We start from the raw sequence: 20773 nt of genomic DNA, 5'->3' as shown, positions 1-20773 counted from the left end.
AAACGGTTAAGGAATGTGTATTTATGATGACGATTTGTGAGACTGGTAAACTTATGATACGTACGATGGTCTTTCGTTCTACACGGTGCATTTCAAGGTCCTGCACCCATCTGTCGGTAAACTGTACCTGGGCTTGTTGCAGTGACCTGAAGTTACTAAACTTCATGAGTGTGTGCACTCAATCCAAGAACCGTATGATTATAAATATGCATATAAATATGCTACGATGAGATAGCTGACTTCATCTAACTAGCAAATGTTGTCCAGGCTACGTTGGTGATGCAGTTTTTTTTAAATGTGTATGATATTTTTGTCATGCGATTTTAAAGCCGGTCCTACAACCGCATCCAAGAATAACATGCGGCTTATCTCAGAACTGTCGATGAAAATTATTCTTGGAGCTAGGTTTAATTGAGCTGCATTTTAAAGAGGTGCAATTTCACAATTTGTGTATATTTTCTAAGTTCACTATTTTGTCATGTGTTGAGAAAAACACAGATTTTAAAATTACATGGTCTAATATTTACATTTAGCATATAACTGCAACATTATTTTTTCGTTTTTTTTTTTAAAGACTCGAAAGGACTTGAAATTCAAAGTTTCAGACTTGTGACTTGACTCGGACTTTTACACCAGTGACTTGAGACTCGACTCTGACTTGCCTGACATTACTTGAGACTTGACTTGAGACTTGAGGATAAAGACTTGAGACTTACTTGAGACTTGCAAAACAATGACTTGGTCCCACCTCTGCTAACTAGCTCCTTACTGTAGCATGTTTTGCCTGCTAGCTGAGAAAAGTATAATTTGGGATTTGCCTGGTTTATGTGGCTAACAGTTAATTTGCCTGTCATTGCTAATGTAATTTGCTAATTGCAAATTTTTGAATTCCATGATGTGTTTATAAGTTGCTAAATAACTGCTAGCTTCTTCCTGTCTGAACAACCCTTTACATACAGTCCTCTAAAAAGCTAACAGCACTTAGCTTGATGGCTATGATGCTATGCATCATTAGAATACTGACTGCCTAAAAAGTTTGCTTGGACAGGATAGGAAATGACACCACAGTCCATTTAACATTACTACAGAGAGCCAAAGTACTGCAGTACTACCAGAGTTAATGATAATAATAATAATGGATTGGATTTATATAGCGCTTTTCTAGGCACCCAAAGCGCTTTACAATACCACTATTCATTCACTCTCACATTCATACACTGGTGGAGGCAGCTACAGTTGCAGCCACAGCTGCCCTGGGGCAGACTGACAGAAGCGAGGCTGCCATATCGCGCCATCGGCCCCTCTGGCCAACACCAGTAGGCAAGTAGGGTAAAGTGTCTTGCCCAAGGACACAACGACCAGGACAGAGAGCCCGGGGATCGAACCGGCGACCTTCCGGTTACAGATGCGATTCCCAACCCCCTGAGCCACGGTCAGGGGTTTGTCTTCTCTGCAGGATAAAGGACTAAAGACTAAAAGACAGACAACAGCACAAATATAAACAACTACGATGCTGGTTCATGCTGTTTGAGTAAAATATCCATTGTGTGGCAGTTCTCTGGACAGAAACGCTTTGTTGATGCCAGAGGAGAGTGGCTAGACGATCTCAAGGTGACAGGAAGGGGGGAGTAACTCAAATAATCACTCGTTAAATCCAAGGTATGCAGAAGAGCATCTCTCAAACACACAATATGTGAAATTCTGCTCTCTAGAGACACATTTCCAATTGCAAAAAGATTTCACATCTCATGGAGCATTACTGGCAAACCCGACATGCCCATGCTGTTGCTATATTCAGCGCTTTCCTGAGTGCTGAAGGGGACTGATTTTCTACCATGTGCTCCCTCAAGGTCTGATTCAGCTCCAATTCTCTCAGACCATTTAAAACACCTCTCCTGCCTTTGCCTTTTGGTTCAACTTGTTTCTTTGTCGGCCTTAAAATAACTGGATTACACTTTCATAACTTAGATTTATTAACAGTACAGTTTGACACTTTTGGTGCTGCTGCAATTTTAAATTTGTTCCTGAAAAAGAAAACAGTAATCAGCAAGACCGCCTTAGTAAAGAAAAATCCACATACACAGAGAAATATTTCTAAATAACTGTCTGACTGAACAATCACATAAGCAAATGTATCTCTGCAGGAGTCATCATGTGGTTACAAACTGCCATTTTCAGTCCTCCCAAGCACAGCTTGGCCCACTTTTTTGTTGTTAAATAAAGTCACAGTTAGTTCAGAGAGGCAATCTGTGCAGGGGGCACAGAGGTTAAGCAGTAATTTAGAGGCATAAAGCAGAGGTATAAAATGCTCAAAACCATTCTTTCTTCTCTGAGCAAGAAGTTTGGATCCATAATGAACTGCCAGACAGAGGCGGGGAGCCTGAGTGAGACTTATGTATAAGGCAACAAGAGCCTAATAGGATTTTCTGGGTTGGAGAGAAGTGCCTTTGTTCTGGAAAGGCAGAAGAGAAGTGCCCTGAATAAGTGTGCATTTTACAGATGTGGTTTACCTGTGTTGTAAAAGAAGGAGTCTACAAAGGTACAGTTCCTGAAAAGGGATCCTACTGAGGAGACATCTTCAAAGTAGCAGTTGAGAAAAGATGAGTCGATGAACGTGACTGCCTTAAATCTCATACTGATGAACCTAAAAAATAAAAATAAAAATAGGAAGTGGACAAGGATGGAGTTATTGCAAGAAAGAAGCACCTACTGACAGCGATATGCAACACATATTATTGACAATTAGGGTGATGGCAGATAATTTTCCTTCAAACCAGGGAAATGCAGAGTCACTATTTCAGTGTCTGCACAGACAACAAAGGCAGGGATGAATTGCTGAATGCAAACCAAACGGTCCAATTTCAAACTTCTTAAGATGGAATATTAGAAATTAGATGTAACAAAGGCTGCTAGATGGAAGTGAATAGCTGCATTTAACCTGATATAAAACCTCAGCAGAAATTTGAAATATTTCTACTAACATTTTTTTATTTTTGGAGATACAAGGCCTTTTACTTTTTACTGAATTAATTAGGCATTGAGGACATCTGTAACTGAACAGATAAAGCACTTAAAACCAGAATGTATGATATTCTTTATAATACTAATACTAATATAATAATAATACTGTCCACTTCCATTTGAGTGTCTCAAACTGGGGAACTATGGATACAAATAGCTGTAATTCTACAACAATTCAACAGTTAATGCAATACTTTTGTTGAGCCCCTCAAATTAAAGTTGAAAGCCAGCACTTTAATCACATGATGTATTGGTTTGATTTAAGATTCACTGTGGTGCTAAAAGAGGCAAAATTACAAAAACAAAAAAGGTCACTGTCCTCCAGCAGAACCAGGAATTTCCCACTTCAGTTCACCCTCCATTCTCCACATTTTTTTTTTATCATTCAGGAACAGCAAAAATAATAATAATAAATAAAAAAAATAATCCAAGTTGAATTTTATCGAAGTACTGGTCAGCATGACAGCATCAGGAAACTGTTTTTTTGTTGTTGTTTATTTTATCTTCAAAAAACATATTTATTCTGTTCAGTTCCACTCCATATTTTTCCATGGTCAGCTGCACCCCATCTACAGTGGATCTGTTCCCCACCAATGGTATATGTCCCACAGTTTGAAAACCACCAGCATCTCCTCCCTTCAGGATGTCTGGCCTTAGCAGTCAGTTATCTATGTGTGCTATTTCACACCACGATACACAGTACATGGTACTGTTTTTAGATTTAATCTCTTATAATAAATGCATTCTGGTCTCCAGTGAGAAGGCAAAAAGAACAAAAACAGCATATTAATGTGTCTTCGCTCGGCTCTGTTTGTGAGAATTGTAACCAGGAGGAGGAGGAGGACCAGATGTGTGTATATGGGTGAGAGAGAGACCGTAAGAAAGAATAAGGAAGAGAGATAAGCTTTTTAATTTCCTGGTGGCAGACGAGAAAGAGGAAAGATTTATATTACCTGCAGTGGTGTGTTGTTTGTGGGAATGACAAATAGTACTGCTATCCCACAACAGGACAAGCAGCTTTAAACTCAACATTGTGCTAAAAGAGGCTTACAGGTTTAGATCACAATGTGTTACCCTGTAGCTAGTTTTAATAATTTCTCCCACTCTTGATATCGGTGTCTGAGAAAGCTGAAGATCACTGGAAAGTATTCAAATAGAAGTCAGTTTGTGCACCAAGCCTGGCGTACCTGTCATTTACAAAGACCCCATTTCTGTGGATCTGGTTCTCCAGGGTGAAGTTGAAAGTGAAGTCTTCAATGCGTTCATTGTTATGAATCTTCACTCTGGAGGCGTACTCGTCAGCTTGAAGGTGCTTGATGACATCTGGGAACCACACAGACAGCCCGTAGTACCTGAACACAGCAAAAGATTCTGTATTAAATTGCGTTACATATGGTCATTTTTAATAACCTCTAGTAATAGTCACTTTCTCTATTCTCCATCATCTTATTCTGCAGAATTGCGTTAAACAAACTGGTTAAAAGATCCACTGCTCTCTCTCATCTCCATACCTTCTCAGGTATCCCGTCTGGACCAACAGCTTTTCCATTCCGCATCCTTGTCATAGCTGACCACACTTTCTTTTTATTAATCCTCCACACTTGCTGATTCACCATCTTTGCTCCATCTCCACTTGTCTCTCTCTCTCATTTTCTTCAGTCATAAGCTCTTCGTAGTACTTCTGCCATCTTCTTAACACACTTTTTATACTTGCTAGCGCATTTCGATCTCAATCTTTAATCACCCTGACCTGCTGCACATCCTTTCTGGCTCTATCTCGCTGTCTAGCCAATCGATACGCGTTAGTTTCTCCTTCCTTAGTGCCCAGACTCACCTACAACTCAATATATGCTTTTTTTCATTTGCTTCTGTCTTTACCGTACAGCCAGGTTCCCAGTGCTCCTGTCTTTTTCTTTATTTTCTTTGCTAACATCTTTCTTTGAGTTGCTTTAGTCTTTCCATAAGGATCTATATTAAAAGAACATGAGTCAGATGCAACACTACTGCACAACATCTGCTGAGAAATATTTATCTGGGTGTACATATATGCAGATGGTTAGGTGGAAGGTAAAAGACATGAAACTGTCTTTGTTTAAATGATACTGCTTTGTCTAAATTGCCACAAAGTCATTAGGACAGTGCAGCGTTAACTGACCACAAGTTCAAAGCCATTGCCCTGATGTTGATGTTTTCTTGCAGAGGTAGAGTATGAGGTGTAATTGAATACCAGTTTTTTTAAACAAACAAACAAACAAACAAAAAAAACATTGTATTTGACTTGGGGTTTCAAATGGAAAAAATCCAGTCAATCATAGAAAGCTTGCAACAGAAAAACTGTCATAAATATGATGTAAAATAAAAGCAATAAAAGACACAAATTAAATGTAATCTAACTGACCACGGCTCATCAGGCAGATATAAGTGAGAGAACATCTACTTTGGTGCCAAGGGCATAACAGAAATCTATATTAGCTATGCATCATCCAGAGCAAAAAACAGCATATCTGAACATGATCAAAGCCAACAGTAACAACACATTCAAAGTGCAGAAGTAGAACTATATGGGATGTGTAATAACTGTCTTACCCAAAGGACAAAGTAAACCAGACTGCAGCCAGCTTCATAGTGTTTTCTTTCACTGGGTGGTTGAAACATTTCATGAATGTCAACCAGATCTGATATAAAAGAAAAAGGTTTTGGTGAATTTTATTCATAGCAACCATAAATATTGACTATAAAAGAAAATGCAGCAACAAAAGTGAAGGTTAACAAACAGGACATAAAGAGTCTCCTACTCCTCTGAGTTCAGCCCTGATCTTGAAGAGGACCTTGAGTACAGGGTTGGCTGACTCATTCTGCATCTCTACCAGCTCATCCAGCTGTTTGGGGATTTTTATCCTGTTCACCTGCAGGGGGAGACACTGATCAGTCATCTGCCAATGGCTTTGCAGCAGCAGGAATGATGAAGAGCAAAGCCCGGGGTGTACTCACAGTGAAGACTCTCTCTGGCTCTCCGCGGGCACGCATGTTCGTGTCATGGATGTGTTTGAGCACCATCCAGGCCTCGTCATGTTTACCCATCTGGGGAATAGTTATCATAATTTGGATATATATGCTGGATTTCAATATTAACACTCCACATACACAGTGAATAGCACATGTATGCAATTTATATATCTGTGTGTAAAGTCTATTTCATGTGTTGCACAGTGACCTTCACCTCTATGCCCCAACCCAGCATCAGAATCTCCACACTGCTGTCCTAATAAGTAAGCTTATTAAGAAGAGCAGGCTGAAAATAAGCTTTTTGCTGTTCTCCTAGGAGAATGATTTTGTTTCATTTCATTTGTTCTTTTTGATAAAAGGATAATATAAAGCAATTATTGTACATAAACTTCAGTTTCATGCAAGGGCATCTAACAGATGGTATCCACTTTGTGAGAAAAAAAAAAGCTTCATTGTGTGCCAGTGATTTATTTTTTCTTTGCAGCTTTTTGTTAGGGAGGCAGCATCAGAGAGAGTGACTCTAAGAAACTGAAAAAACTGATAAAGGCTGGCTGAGCTCCATGGGGAATACTCTGAGGTCCATACATGTGTTGTGTAGAGAGGGAAGCACCACAAAGTGGTCAATGTAATGAACAACACTGCACACTCTTGCTACACATCATACTAGTTGGACAACAGGCTCTGTCAGAGGCTCCTTTAGACTTTTAGTCCTCCAAGGTGGTATAAAAGTCTAAAAGTGGGAAGCATTTAATGCTCACTGCAATAGCCATCTGGAGTTTAGGATTCCACTGTGTGTAGGGAGACTAGACTTCTCCATTGGTAACACATAAAAATGCATACTCTTTGTAACATCTGCTTTTAAGTTTAAAATTATAATTCTTTTTCTTTATTACACCCCAGTGGAAGTCTTAGTAGTACACTTTGCATCTCCCTCTATGAATATTTTATGTGTAATAATAAATAATGATCAGAAATAATAGAGGATAAATACATCTTCATAAAGTTTCAAATTCACCTGTTACAGTTTTACTTTCCATTTTCATGTTCTTTATATACACTGCTACAGTAGTGAGTGTTTAAGTTTCAAATAATGAGGTCAGCATATGTACAAGTAATTACTGTGATTTTGAGTTTTAACTAAATTCATCGCTTGCCTAATAGGGCGCTAAAGCTCACCTACCTGTAGTTTAATATGTATCTTAGTGGGCAGCCAATCAGAAAAAAGTTGACTTAAAAAGTGACATCAAGATTGTTTTTCACTACGGTCTGATTTTGTCTGATATCTACAAGAATCATAATTATTCTTTTCTTTAAATAATAAGGCTAATGGTTCTCTGTAAGAGTGTCTTTTCTTTATAATGAGGAAGACATGTTACCCAGTCCATCAGTGTGGCTCACTAATGTGATTTTAATTGAGCTTTATGGCAAAGAAGAATGAACAAGTTGCAAGCAAGCGGGAACAGTTCATATACTAAACATCTCCTTTACCTCCAGGTAGAAACGGGGGCTTTCAGGCATAAAAGTGAGAGCTACCACAGCAGAGACACAGGGCAGCGCACACACCACCACAAACACTCGCCAGCTGTGGAACTGGTAGGCTGATCCCATGCTGAAACTCCAGCCTGCACAGAGAACCATGCACACACAAGGACAGTTAGAAATATCACGTTGTGAGCTCAGTCCCCGTTGCACAAGAAGACATAAAACTTAAATTCAAGCACACATGTATACTTGCTGTAGCTTTTTTTTTCTGTCCCTCAAGGTTGGACAGAAATGCAGTTAGTGGAATTATGTTAACTGCTAAATTCCCCATAGGTGTGAATGTGAGCGTGAATGGTTGTCTGTCACTCTGTGTTAGCCCTGCATCAGCTTGGCAACCTGTCCACCCTATTGTAGCTGTGATAGGCTCCAAAACTGAGCATTGCATTAGTTCAGGTGGGCCATAAAGTCAAGTCTCTCAGCATTCCTGTCAGATCAGCTGATCTCACTGGCAGGCCACATGACTCTTTTCGACATCCAACTGGAAAATTTCTTAGGTGTGGTTATTTAAGCTGATTTAGCTGCTTTTACAAAACTGTGCCTGAAAAAAACAGTTTGTGGTGTCTAATGCACTGTATTCACAATTAAGAAAGATTTAATCCTCTACAAAATGTTATAATAATATTCTAGTAGAGATTCAACGAGTCCCCTTAGGATTTGGTCCCATAATAGAAAAAACAAAAGAGACAAAACATGATGTCTTTAAAATGATCTAATGAAAAAACAAAAATACTTTAATTATCACTTTCTAACGATATGTTGGTCACTATGTGTTCTGAAAAAGAACAGAGATCTTTTGACACTGGCTCCATTCCAGTACTAAAATCTGAAAAACATCAAATACAAAAGTACTCTGTGATTTCTCTAAAAGTTTCAAAAGCTCCAAAGGACATTCTGCAAAGACCATCAACAAGTTGTAGCAATATATGATGGAGTACCTATATGTTTGGAAGCCATCCTGTCTACTCACACAGCAAAGTCTGTATGCAAAAATTAACAATAGAAAAGTGTATTAGCATGGACATACAAGTGTGTGTGCGCGTGTGCGTGGCCTGTGGCGCTGCTCTAGCCTGTACCAGTACAAACCTCATTAGGGGGATTATGGCTATAATGGACTAGAGGAGATGGCTGACTGATTCAGACACTCAGCAAGATTTATGTCCCTCCTCTACAGTAAGTGAACACTGCTGAAATACACATACAGTACACCGACACACACACACGCGCGCACACACACACACTGTCCTTGGCCATTGCTTAGTGGTATCACACAAATTTTAAAGCATGTACATAGGGTACGTGCATAAACACAGACACACTTGCACACACACAAGCATGCACAAAGACTCACAGACAGAAAAGTCTTAAAGAGACACATGTTGCACTGTGACACACATCACACTTGAACTGGCCATTTTTTATTGTGATTTATGTGCTTCTTTACTTTAACCCATTTTTAGCACCTTAAAAAGCTAAAATCACACTCTCTCACACACACACACACACACACACACACACACACACACACACACACACACACACACACAGTTATCTACAAGTCAATGGAAGCACTGCGGCAGAACTTATTACCCACACATTGCTGCATCTTGTAGAAAAAATGTGTTACAACACTGGCGTCTAATCAATTGACCTCAATTATAAGCCCTCTCACACTCAGTCGCTCCTGCACTCTGACGGCCACTGGAGAGCTTTAGAATGTAAGCTTCTATCTTTAGATTCTTAGGAGCCATTTATGACCTATAAGACAGAAATATCTTTCTGTGTATGCTTGTGAGCTTCACCGCACACTAATTTTTCTTCTTTTTTTCTCATTAAACAGTTACTTCTAATTTTTGGTACTTATACATAAGTAGTAGTACTTGCAGGGACAGAACACAATGCAACTATTTTTACCCGCTGACTCAGAGACATACTGAGTTTAGCTCTGTTTTACAATAACAGTATTCTACTGGCAAAATCGTTGTAAAGCATTTATGAGAAATCCCATGTATTTGTCACGGAGATGTCCATTTATTGCTGTATCACTTTAAAAATGTGTCGCAGAGGGTTCTGCGGCACCCACTGCTGGATAGTATATGGCCTGCGTGTCTATACAAATTCTTTAAGTTAAAAGTAAATAAATGAATACATACATTAAAGAAAATACATTTATGTTATGAATTTATTTGCAGATTATTTTTCACATTCTACTGATATTTTGACATCACTGAGAGTTTAATAGGAAAGCTAAGGTGCTTACTTGCCATGTGTAGTCAGTACTGTCATGGTCTTTAATTTTCTATTTGTATTTGCTGAGTCCTGGTCCCTGTTTTGATATTGTGTTGTCCAGTGTTTCTTTATAGTTACTTCCATCTGTCTTTTCTGTATTTTTGTTACCACTTCTTTCCTCCTTATTGCCATTTCCTGTTGTTTAGGTGCCTTTTCTCTAGTTTCACAGTAGTAGTTCCTAAAGGTAGATACTGTTACTTTACTTTACTGCATGGGTGCTGGGAATGGGAAAAAAGCTCAATGTGAACTATTTTCAAAAGTGTGAGCCCAAAATTCAAAATTTCTCCAAGTTCATTCAGTGTGAAATGAAATCAGAGGTAGTGTTTATGAAATGTGAAGCTGCACAGACTGAAGAAGTTTGCACTTCCTCAACATGTTTTCTTTACCTGCTTAAAAAGTCGGTGTTGTAGCTTCATTCTAAATAAAGAACACCACTTGGTGTAGGAACTTAATCAACCCTGTGCCCCCACACTATAGTGTCACACAGTCACAGAATAGTCTCCAGCAGAGACAACATCCTGATGGCCAGTGTCCAAGAGCAAACTCCATTATATCTGATCACCAGGACCATGGCAAACAAGAAGCTTTCCTCCTCCTCCTCCTCTCCTCCTCTGCTCCTCTGTTGTGTAATAGTCTCACTCTCTCACTCTGTCTTTGTTTTGCCTCCCTTTAGCCCTCTCCTGTATCCCTTCACCTTTTGATTATCCCCGATGCAGGCCTCATAAATCAGAGCCCTCTTCGCTTCTCTTTTGCCATGTCTTCCTAATCTATTTCTCTGCTCCTCTTTCTTTATCTGCAGCCCCCCATTCCTGATTGATTTCAGTTAGCTCATTTTTTGTTCATATGCTCTGACACACCTCCTCTCCTTCACTATATGAGATTAACTATATGAGTCAACTTTTTGCATTTTTTTCACAACCTCAAACAGTTTGTCATAAAATTCCAATAAATGAGCAAAACCATTGGTTTTCAATTATAGTCTCCTAAAAGGATTTGATTAAAAAGAATGCTCTTTTAAAATAAAAATGCTGTATGTCCAGATGAACCTTGCTTGCCTAACACAACTCTGTACATTTTAGTGCCCTTCATGTATATATTTATTGTGCAGACTGACAGACACTTTGTTGCTTTTTTGTGCTGCTGTTATTGCTGTGGTTTCCACCTACATCGCCACCTGCTATGTGTTTGTGTGCCCCCCTGATGGGTCTTGATTTCTAAATTAAGCCCCACGATGGGGGAATTATTTGCGAGGCTCACTGGATGTTATGTATCGTGTTGTGATGTGCATGCCTTACTACTGCAGGGGGTATCATCAAGAGTGGAGCAGTACCGCCAAGTCCGACGTTAATGCCTTTTCTTTTTGCAGTAATGTTCAAACTGGTGATGTGAGTCTCTCCTAACAGTGGGAAACCTCTCCACTTTGGAACCTGGGCCAGTAAAGTTGCGAGCACATTGCATCACTTTGCCCTTACTTTAAACGTAGCAATGTCAGCTTTTGCTTACACTTTGTGTTTCTTTCTCTGTGTGTGTGTGTGTGTGTGTGTGTGGGTGTGTGCATGTGTGTGTTCCTCATGTAAAAAGCAAAAAATAACATATATGATATAGATTGTTTTTTAGGTATGTAGCACTTTTTTACTCTGAGTACTTAAAGTCTCATTCTCCCAATCACACACACATTCACACAAACACCATATCTACAACTCACACACATACTCACACTCCAGTGGATGCATCAGGGGGAACTTGGAGTTGATCTAGCATACTTCGACACGCAATCCATCAACTCTTTTTTTTTTTTTTTTGGTATTTAAAACTTTATATTCAGTCATGTATTTTTTTTTTTTTTTTGCATGTCCCATTTGGCTCTTTTGCCATCAGAATTATTGTCTAAAGGCGAAGAAAGATGCCCAACGGATTTACTTTACCAAATAGACCATCCCAGCCTTGCCGTAATGGTCTATTTGATTAACCTTTTATTGTTTATTTTATTTTATTTTATTTTCACTTGCTAAATACGGGACAGATTTGACTGGGGAAAAGAAAGGGGAAAAAGAAAGAAGGAAAGAAAAACAGCGGGGAAGAGGGACGGGGATAAAGGGCAAAAAACAAAAACCAACAAAATAAGCAGACGAAAAATACATATATCAATCACCTGGATCACCTGTTGAGAAAGAAAAAAGAGAAAACAAGCAGAAGAAAAGAAAGAGCAACATAATAAACAACATCACGATGATATATGGGAATATAACTGTAAATACTAAATATTAAACATTATTGTGCAGCACGTAAGATCGACAGCGCACAGTGTGCTTTGAGGTAGGAGCCAAAAAAGGGTGTAGTTTGTGTGTGTGAGCACCCGTGTGTACACCTGTGAGCATGAACACGCTTGTTTTTAAAAGGTTCCTTCATGTAATGATCTGCTAGAGGGTGTGGAGAGCCATAGCCCCGTCCTCCAGGGCATGAAGCAGGTATGGAGGAGATCAAAACTCCAGACATCCAGAGGCCCTCAGAACACAAGAGACCAAGGAAGACCAAGGAAGCCGCACCACTATCCCAGAAAGAGCTGAGGAGAGCCCCAGATGAGGGGTCACTCATCTGGGGCCCGTGAGCTCTGCCGGCAGCCAGCCGTGCCTATATGTATGTGTTATGAGAGTGTGAGTAATGTGAATGTCTAAGTTGTGGGATAAAATTTAGGCACAGGCAGCCAGAAGGGGACAGAGGGGGGGAAGCCTCCCCTGCACCCTGGTGACACACCTTTACCCCAAGGCCCTGCATGTGTGGGTGATTCATAGGTGATTCGCCACAGCCGCCTCGTTATGCAAGGTGGAATTTAAAAGATGGATATGCCCACTACAACGTCTCACGCTGGTTAGTGAAAACCTTGAACTAGGTATTTTGTCATCACCATTTTGTGATAAGCAAGGGATGACACTCACTGTTAAGTTGAGAAATACTACGTAGCCATTGGTTAGAAAGTTGAAACTGACAAATTTTGAGGAACCTGTGTATCTTTATTTTATCCTGCTCTCTGACTCTAATAATTAATACTTATAATAGAGAGAACAAGATGGCGCCGAGTATGGCAGCCTTGTCGCGAGCTCCCCCAAGCAACAGCTTTTTTCTGTGTTTAATTTTACTTTTCCTTCATTTTTTCACGAGTAGCACATGTCTCCTTGTGTACGACCGACAAACCTTACTGGACATAAAAGACGGTCTTTCTTATAACTTTCCGGAGTTCAAGTTTTGCAACACGGACGCTCCGTTTGCAGACCCCCCATTCATCTCACCTGAGACGCCTTTGTTCTCTGGCCCTGGAGGCCGCAAACGCCGACGCAGAGGGAGAAGATCTGGCGTTCTGGTTCGACTGAGACGGCGCACTAACAGACCACCATTACCCAGTTTATTACTGGCTAATGTGCAGTCTCTGGAGAACAAGCTGTGCGAGCTTCGGGCACGGATCTCATTCCAGCGAGAGATGCGGGACTGCTGCGTGATCTGCCTCACAGAAACCTGGCTATCGGACAAGCAATACAACTACCGGGGTTCTCCGTGCATCGCGCGGACAGGTCACAGGATCTTACTGGGAAAAGCAGAGGCGGTGGTGTGTGTTTCATGATCAACAACAGCTGGTGTGATTATGCGAACGTGCACCCGGTCAAATCCTTCTGCTCACCGGACCTGGAGTACCTGATGATTAAGTGCCGGCCATTCTGGCTACCAAGGGAATTTACAGAAGTGATTATTACGGCTGTTTACATTCCCCCACAAGCCGACACTGACCGAGCACTCAGGGAACTGTACAGCGCGATCAGCAGCGAGGAAACCGCACACCCAGAGGCGGCGTTTATCACAGCCGGAGACTTTAATAAGAGAAACCTGAAGAAAGTCTCACCCAAACTCCACCAACACATCCACTTTAACACTCGTGGAGATCGGCTACTCGACCACTGCTACACCTCTTTCCGGGATGCGTACAAAGCCCTCCCCCGCGCCCCATTCGGCCAATCAGATCACCGCTCCATCCTGCTCCTGCCCGCCTACAGGCAGAAGCTGAAACAGGAAGCTCCAACCCGGAGGGCGGTGCACTGTTGGACGGACCAATCGGAGTCTGCGCTGCGGGACTGTTTTGATCACGCGGACTGGGAAATGTTTCACGTGGCTGCTAGGGACATTGATGAATACACAGACTCAGTCTGCGGATTTATCAGGAAATGCGTGGAAGATGTCGTCCCATCCAGAACAGTTAAATCCTTCCCAAATCAAAAACCCTGGATTAACGGAGATGTTCGCGCGGCACTGGCGGCACGGAGCACCGCCTTTGCCTCCGCGAACACATCGGACTACAAACACGCACATTACCAACTCCGGAAGACGATCAAAGCAGCCAAATGTGAGTACAGGGACAGGGTGGAGCAACAGTTTGACAACCCTCGGAGTATGTGGCAGGGACTAAACACGATCACAGACTTTAGAGGGAAAACCAGCACACCGCAGACCACGGCCTCTCTGTGTGAGGATCTAAACGTATTCTACGCTAGATTCGACACAGCGAACACCATGAGACCGGACAGTGTGCGCACCGCGGATGACGTCAGTGCGCACACTGTGTCTGAGGAGGATGTGCGGAGGTGCTTCAGGAAGGTGAACGCACGCAAAGCTACTGGTCCGGACGGGATTCCCGGCCGCGTCCTCAAGTCATGCGCAGCTCAGCTGGCTGGAGTGTTCACGCACATCTTCAACCTTTCCCTCTCTCTGTCTGTAGTCCCAGCCTGCTTCAAAATGGCTACCATCGTCCCTGTACCCAAATCCTCCACCATCTCCTCATAGAACGACTGGCGACCTGTAGCCCTGACCCCCATCGTAAGCAAATGCTTCGAGAAGCTGGTCAGGGACTTCATCTGCTCTGCACTACCCGACTCACTGGACCCTCTACAGTTCGCATACCGCCACAACAGGTCCACTGATGATGCCATAGCCCTGACACTACACACTGCCCTGTCACACCTGGAGAAGAGAGACACGTATGTGAGAATGCTGTTTGTAGATTACAGCTCAGCATTCAATACCATTGTTCCCTCGAAGCTGGACAGGAAACTGCAGGATCTAGGACTGAGCAGCTCCCTCTGCAGCTGGATCCTTAGCTTCCTGTCTGACAGACGCCAAGTGGTCAGACTGGGCAGCATCACCTCATCCCCCATCACACTGAACACTGGTGCTCCACAGGGGTGTGTACTGAGCCCTCTCCTGTACTCACTCTACACCTACGACTGCACAGCCACTAACAACTCCAACATCATTGTGAAGTTTGCGGACGACACTACAGTGGTGGGTCTTATCACCAATGGTGATGAGACGGCTTACAGGGAGGAGGTCAGCGCCCTGACCCACTGGTGTCAAGACAACCATCTCACCCTCAACGTCGCAAAGACAAAGGAGTTGATAGTGGACTTCCGGAGGTGCAGAGAAGTACACACCCCCATCACCATCAACGGCGCTGCTGTGGAGAGAGTGAGCAGCTTCCGGTTCCTTGGTGTACATCTGGCTGAGGATCTTACGTGGTCAGTACACACAAACAAAATAGTGAAGAAGGCGCAGCAGCGCCTCTTCTTTCTCAGGAGACTGAAAAGATTCGGCATGAGCCCCCGCATCCTCAGGACCTTCTATCACTGTGCTATTGAGAGCATCCTCACTGGATGCATCACCACCTGGTATGGCAACAGCACCGCCTACAACTGCAAAGCTCTCCAGCGAGTAGTGCGGTGCTCTGAACGGATAATTGGAGGTGAACTTCCCTACCTCCAAGACATCTACAGGAAGCGGTGCCTGAGGAAAGCGGGGAGGATCATCAAGGACTCCAGTCACCCCAGCCATAAACTGTTCAGACTGCTTCCCTCAGGAAGGAGGTTCTGCAGCATCCGGTCCCGTACCAGCAGACTGAGAGACAGCTTTTTCCATCAGGCCATCAGACTGCTGAACACGTCATAGACACCTCACCTTCACTACTGGAACTTTAACATTATGCACTCCATACTGTACAGTAATGCCACTGTTTTGCACAATATATAATATACTATTATATATTGTACATATATTTATTAGTTTCAGATGTAGCCATTCTTGTATTTTGCTTGTTTACATTATTGTATTTTGCACAACTCTGTTGCTTGTGAAGCTCACACACAAGAATTTCACTCACATGTGCTGTACCAATGTACCTGCACATGTGATGTGACAATAAAAGTGATTTGATTTGATTTGATAATAATTTCTAAAAGAATGTAATCAATATTAATTTAATTTAGCAATTGATACATAAACTTGTATACAACCTGCAATTTAAAAAAAAAATTAGCAATCAAATTAAAACGGAGGGTAGGCAGAGGAAGTGGTGGTGGGATATACTGAATTAAATGTGATGTCAGCACGTTACATTCTAGCACATAAAATGTGTTATCCACATCGAAACTATTCTTTCACTTGAAAGAGTAGTTGATCTGAACTAACTAACAGATCATCTGCAAAAGAATGGCTTATTTGAAGAGTTTCAGTCAGATTTCAGAGCTCATCACAGTACAGAAACATGTTTAATGAAGGTTACAAATGACCTTCTTATTCCCTCTCACAGTGGACTCATCTCTGTGCTTGTCCTGCTAGAATTCAGTACAGCGTTCGATACTGTTGACCATAATATCCTATTAGCGCGATTAGAGCATGCTGTAGGTATTACAGGTACTGGTTTGTATCATATCTATCTAATAGACTCCATTTTGTTCATGTAAATGGAGAGTCCTCTTCACACACTAAGGTTAATTATGGAGTTCCACAGGGTTCAGTGCTAGGACCAATTCTATTTACATTATACATGCTTCCCTGAATAATCAGTCCCCATCTTATCTTAATGACCTTATAGTACTATATCACCCATTAGAGCACTTTGCTCTCGCACTGCAGACTTACTTGTTGTTCATAGAGTATTTAAAAGTAGAATGGGAGGCAGAACCTTCAGTTTTCAGGCTCCACTTCTATGGATCCAGCTTCCAGTTTGGATTCAGGAGAAGACACTATCTCTATTTTAAGATTAGGCTTAAAACTTTCCTTTTTGCTAAAGCATATAGTTTTGGCTGGATCAGGTGACCCTGAATCCTCCCTTAGTTATGCTTTTATGCTTTAATCCCATGATGCACTGAGTATTTCTTCTTCAGTCACCTTTCTCACTCGCTATGTGTTAATAGACCTCTCTCCACTGAATCATACTTGTTATTAATGTCTGGCTCTCTTCCACAGCATGTCTTTTATCCTGTCTTCCTTCTCTCTCCCCAGCCAGTTGCAGAAGATGGCCGCCCCTCCCTGAGCCTGGTTCTGCCGGAGGTTTCTTCCTGTTAAAGTTTTTCCTTCCCGCTGTTACCAAAGTGCTTGCTCATAGGGTGTCATATGATTGTTGGGGTTTTTTTTCTTTATGTATTATTGTTTGGTCTAGGTTGCAATATAAAGTGCTTTGAGACGATGCTGTTGTGATTTGCCATGGTATAAATAAAATTGAATTGAACTGAATTGTTAAAACAGAACTGAACAGAAATGAAGTTGATGACGAATACCTGGACAATAACATCGTAGTTACTGGCAGGTTTTAGGTATGGTAACAGATGGTTTCATTTAACCACCTGCAAAATATGTGTTTTAAGTAATTGCCTGCTGGTGAAAAATATGAAATATTATGCAAAATATTACAAAGCATCTACATAGTTAACCTTACTGGCTATTTTCCAGTCTCAAGGCCCGTTAGAGGGTAGCTTATCTTTTGTTTGTCTGTGAAGGTCCTCAGTCATCCAGGTCATCGTAGTCTAAGGAGCTTGGAAAGAAAAGCGTCTGGACTTCTTTAAGTTGCTTGAAGACGTTTCACCTCTCATCCGAGAAGCTTCTTCAGTTCTAAAGGTCAAATGGTGGAAAGACCCAGATTTAAACCCAGTGGGAGTGACCCCCCACAGAAGGACAAAGGACCCCCTGATGATCCTCTACCGGACTTTGGTAAGTTCACCAGTGAAGACACAAAGGATAACTGTTTGCCTTTCCTGGACTATGCTGTGCACATAGAAGAGAATGGCAACCTCAACATTGAAGTTTACCGGAAGCCCACACACACGGACCAGTAACTCCTCTTTGACTCCCATCACCCTCTGGAACACAAACTTGGAGTAATTAGGACCCTACACCACCGGGCAGAAAAATGTTCCCTTTAAGCCTGAAGGGAAAAAGAAGGAACACACACATGTAAAGGAAGCACTCAAAACATGCGGTTATCCTAATTGGGCGTTTATAAAGTTAGCAAAGAGGCACAGAAAAGAAGATCAGACACCAGCTAGGGAGGATAAGAAAGACAGACTCAATAACATTGTCATCCCCTATGCTGCCAGTGTATCAGAAAAACTGAGGAGAGTTTTCTCCAAGCACGACATCCCAGTGTATTTCAGACACAGCAACACACTCAGACAGAAACTTATTCACCCGAAAGGCAAAACTCCAAAACACAAACTTAACAATGTGGTGTATGCTGTACAGTGTAACGAGGAATGCCCAGACCTCTACATTGGAGAGACCAAACAGCCACTTCACAAACGCATGGCACAACACAGAAGAGCCACCTCCACAGGACAAGACTCAGCAGTCCACCTGCATCTTAAGGATAAAGGACACTCTTTCGAGGATGCAAATGTTCACATTTTGGACAGAGAGGACAGTGGTTTGAAAGAGGAGTGAAAGAAGCCATCTATGTCCACTGTGAGCAACCATCTTTGAACAGAGGCGGGGGTTTACGACACCGACTGTCTGCCATCTATAATCCAGTTTTGAGATCCCTTCCCAGATGCCTTAATGCCCACTCACACCCTGGGCCATCTGACCTCAGGAAATCAGATGATAGGGCTTTGGAGTTGACGTCACGCTGCAATGTATTGTGGGAGCGCGGTGCCATTTTCCGGGTCCACAAATCAAAACAAACACACAGTGTTGGAACGACGACAAGAAATATGCGTAAAAGCAGCTCAAAAGAAAACGGACGGTATAGAGACTGATTGCGTCCAGAGGCGAAGCAGCGGTACTTGAAAAAAAAATAGAGTGCATCGCAAATGTGGACCCATATGAAATACGGCAGTGGAGTAAAGACCCAGACGACTTACTGCCACTGTCCTACCCCAATATCTTCACGTATCTTGTTAACCTTAACCATCACGTTCGCATTTCTGAGTGCCCCATGTGTAACGTTGGTACCCAGTCTGGATTTGTTTGATCCATTTCATAGGCAGGCTTCCCTACAGTTGTGCGAAAGAATTAGCAAATGTTACGTAGCACTGGGGCCCGGCCGGGCACAGCCCGAAGAGGAGACATGGGCCCATCCTCCCGCAGGCCCACCACCCGCAGGAGGCGCCATAGGGGTCGGGTGCATTGTGTGCCGGGTGGCGGCCAGGAGCGGAGGCCCTGGCGGACTGACCCCCGGCTGCCAAGACTGGCAATAGGGACATGGAATGTCACCTCTCTGGTGGGGAAGGAGCCTGAGTTAGTGCGTGAGGTTGAGAGGTACCGGCTAGATATAGTCGGGCTCACCTCTACGCATGGCTTGGGCTCTGGAACCAGTCTCCTGGAGAGGGGCTGGACTCTGTCTCAGTCTGGAGTTGCCCCTGGTGAGAGGCGGCGGGCTGGGGTGGGTATTCTAATATCCCCTCGGCTTGCTGCCGTTTCGTTGGGGTTTTTCCCGGTGGACGAGAGGGTTTGTTCCCTGCGCCTTAGGGTCGGGGAACGGGTCCTGACTGTCATCTGCGCTTATGCGCCGAGTGGCAGTTCAGAGTACCCAGCCTTCTTAGAGTCCCTGGGGGGGGGGGGGTGCTGGAGGGTGCTCCACCTGGAGACTCTGTTGTCCTGCTGGGAGACTTCAATGCTCACGTGGGTAACGTGGTAATCCCCGAACCAAATGGTGGACACCAGAGGTGAAGGGAGCCACCAGGCTGAAGAAGGAGTCCTATCGGGCTTGGTTAGCCTGTGGGACTCCGGAGGCAGCCGACAGGTATCGACAGGCCAAGCGGAATGCGGCTCGGGCAGTGGCTGAAGCAAAAACTCGGGTGTGGGAGGAGTTCGGAGAGGCCATGGAAAAAGACTTTCGGGCTGCCTCGAAGAGATTCTGGCAAACCGTCAGACGTCTCAGGAGGGGAAAGCGGTGCTCTACCTGCACTGTGTATAGTGCTGGCGGAGCGCTGCTGACGTCGACTGAGAAAATTGTCGGGCGGTGGAAGGAATACTTCGAGGACCTCCTTAATCCCACTGACACGTCTTCCGAGGAGGAAGCAGAGTCTGGGGATGAGGGGAATGACCCGCCAATTTCCGGGGGCGAGGTCACTGAGGCAGTTAAACAACTCCTTGGTGGCAGAGCCCCTGGTGTTGATGAGGTCCGCCCCGAATTCCTGAAGGCTCTGGACGTTGTAGGGCTGTCCTGGTTGACACGCCTCTGCAATGTTGCGTGGAGATCAGGGGCAGTACCTGTGGACTGGCAGACCGGGGTGGTGGTCCCCATCTTCAAGAAAGGGGACCGGAGGGTGTGTTCCAACTACAGGGGGATCACACTCCTCAGCCTCCCTGGGAAAGTCTATGCCAGGGTGCTGGAAAGGAGAGTTCGTCCGTTAGTCGAACCTCGGATACAGGAGGAACAATGCGGTTTTCGTCCTGGTCGCGGAACACTGGACCAGCTCTTTATCCTCTCCAGGATACTTGAGGGTGCATGGGAGTTTACCCAACCAGTCTACATGTGTTTTGTGGACTTGGAGAAGGCATTCGACCGTGTCCCTCGGGGTGTCCTGTGGGAGGTGTTGCGGGAATATGGGGTGTCTGGCCCATTGCTACGGGCCATTCGATCCCTACACAACCGTTGCAAGAG

General features: G+C 43.3%; 1 protein-coding gene across 3 annotated transcripts in view; it reads right to left on the bottom strand.

Annotated features, from left to right (window-relative positions):
* The window catches only part of LOC113025427 (synaptic vesicle glycoprotein 2C-like), a 69500-nt gene that overhangs the window by 8568 nt on the left and 40159 nt on the right, over window positions 1–20773 (bottom strand). For all 3 annotated transcript variants that reach the window (XM_026173145.1, XM_026173144.1, XM_026173146.1), the window contains exons 5-10: window positions 7516–7649; window positions 6013–6102; window positions 5817–5927; window positions 5608–5696; window positions 4209–4373; window positions 2511–2644 (exon numbers count right to left, since the gene is read on the bottom strand). In XM_026173145.1, coding sequence (XP_026028930.1) covers window positions 2511–2644; window positions 4209–4373; window positions 5608–5696; window positions 5817–5927; window positions 6013–6102; window positions 7516–7649 — 723 coding nt within the window. The remainder of the gene's footprint in view (window positions 1–2510; window positions 2645–4208; window positions 4374–5607; window positions 5697–5816; window positions 5928–6012; window positions 6103–7515; window positions 7650–20773) is intronic.

Source organism: Astatotilapia calliptera, chromosome 7 (assembly GCF_900246225.1).
Source record: "Astatotilapia calliptera chromosome 7, fAstCal1.2, whole genome shotgun sequence".
Classification (NCBI taxonomy): Eukaryota; Metazoa; Chordata; class Actinopteri; order Cichliformes; family Cichlidae; genus Astatotilapia; species Astatotilapia calliptera.
The sequence above is the reverse complement of the archived record's forward strand: the minus strand, read 5'-3'. Positions and strand labels throughout refer to the sequence as shown.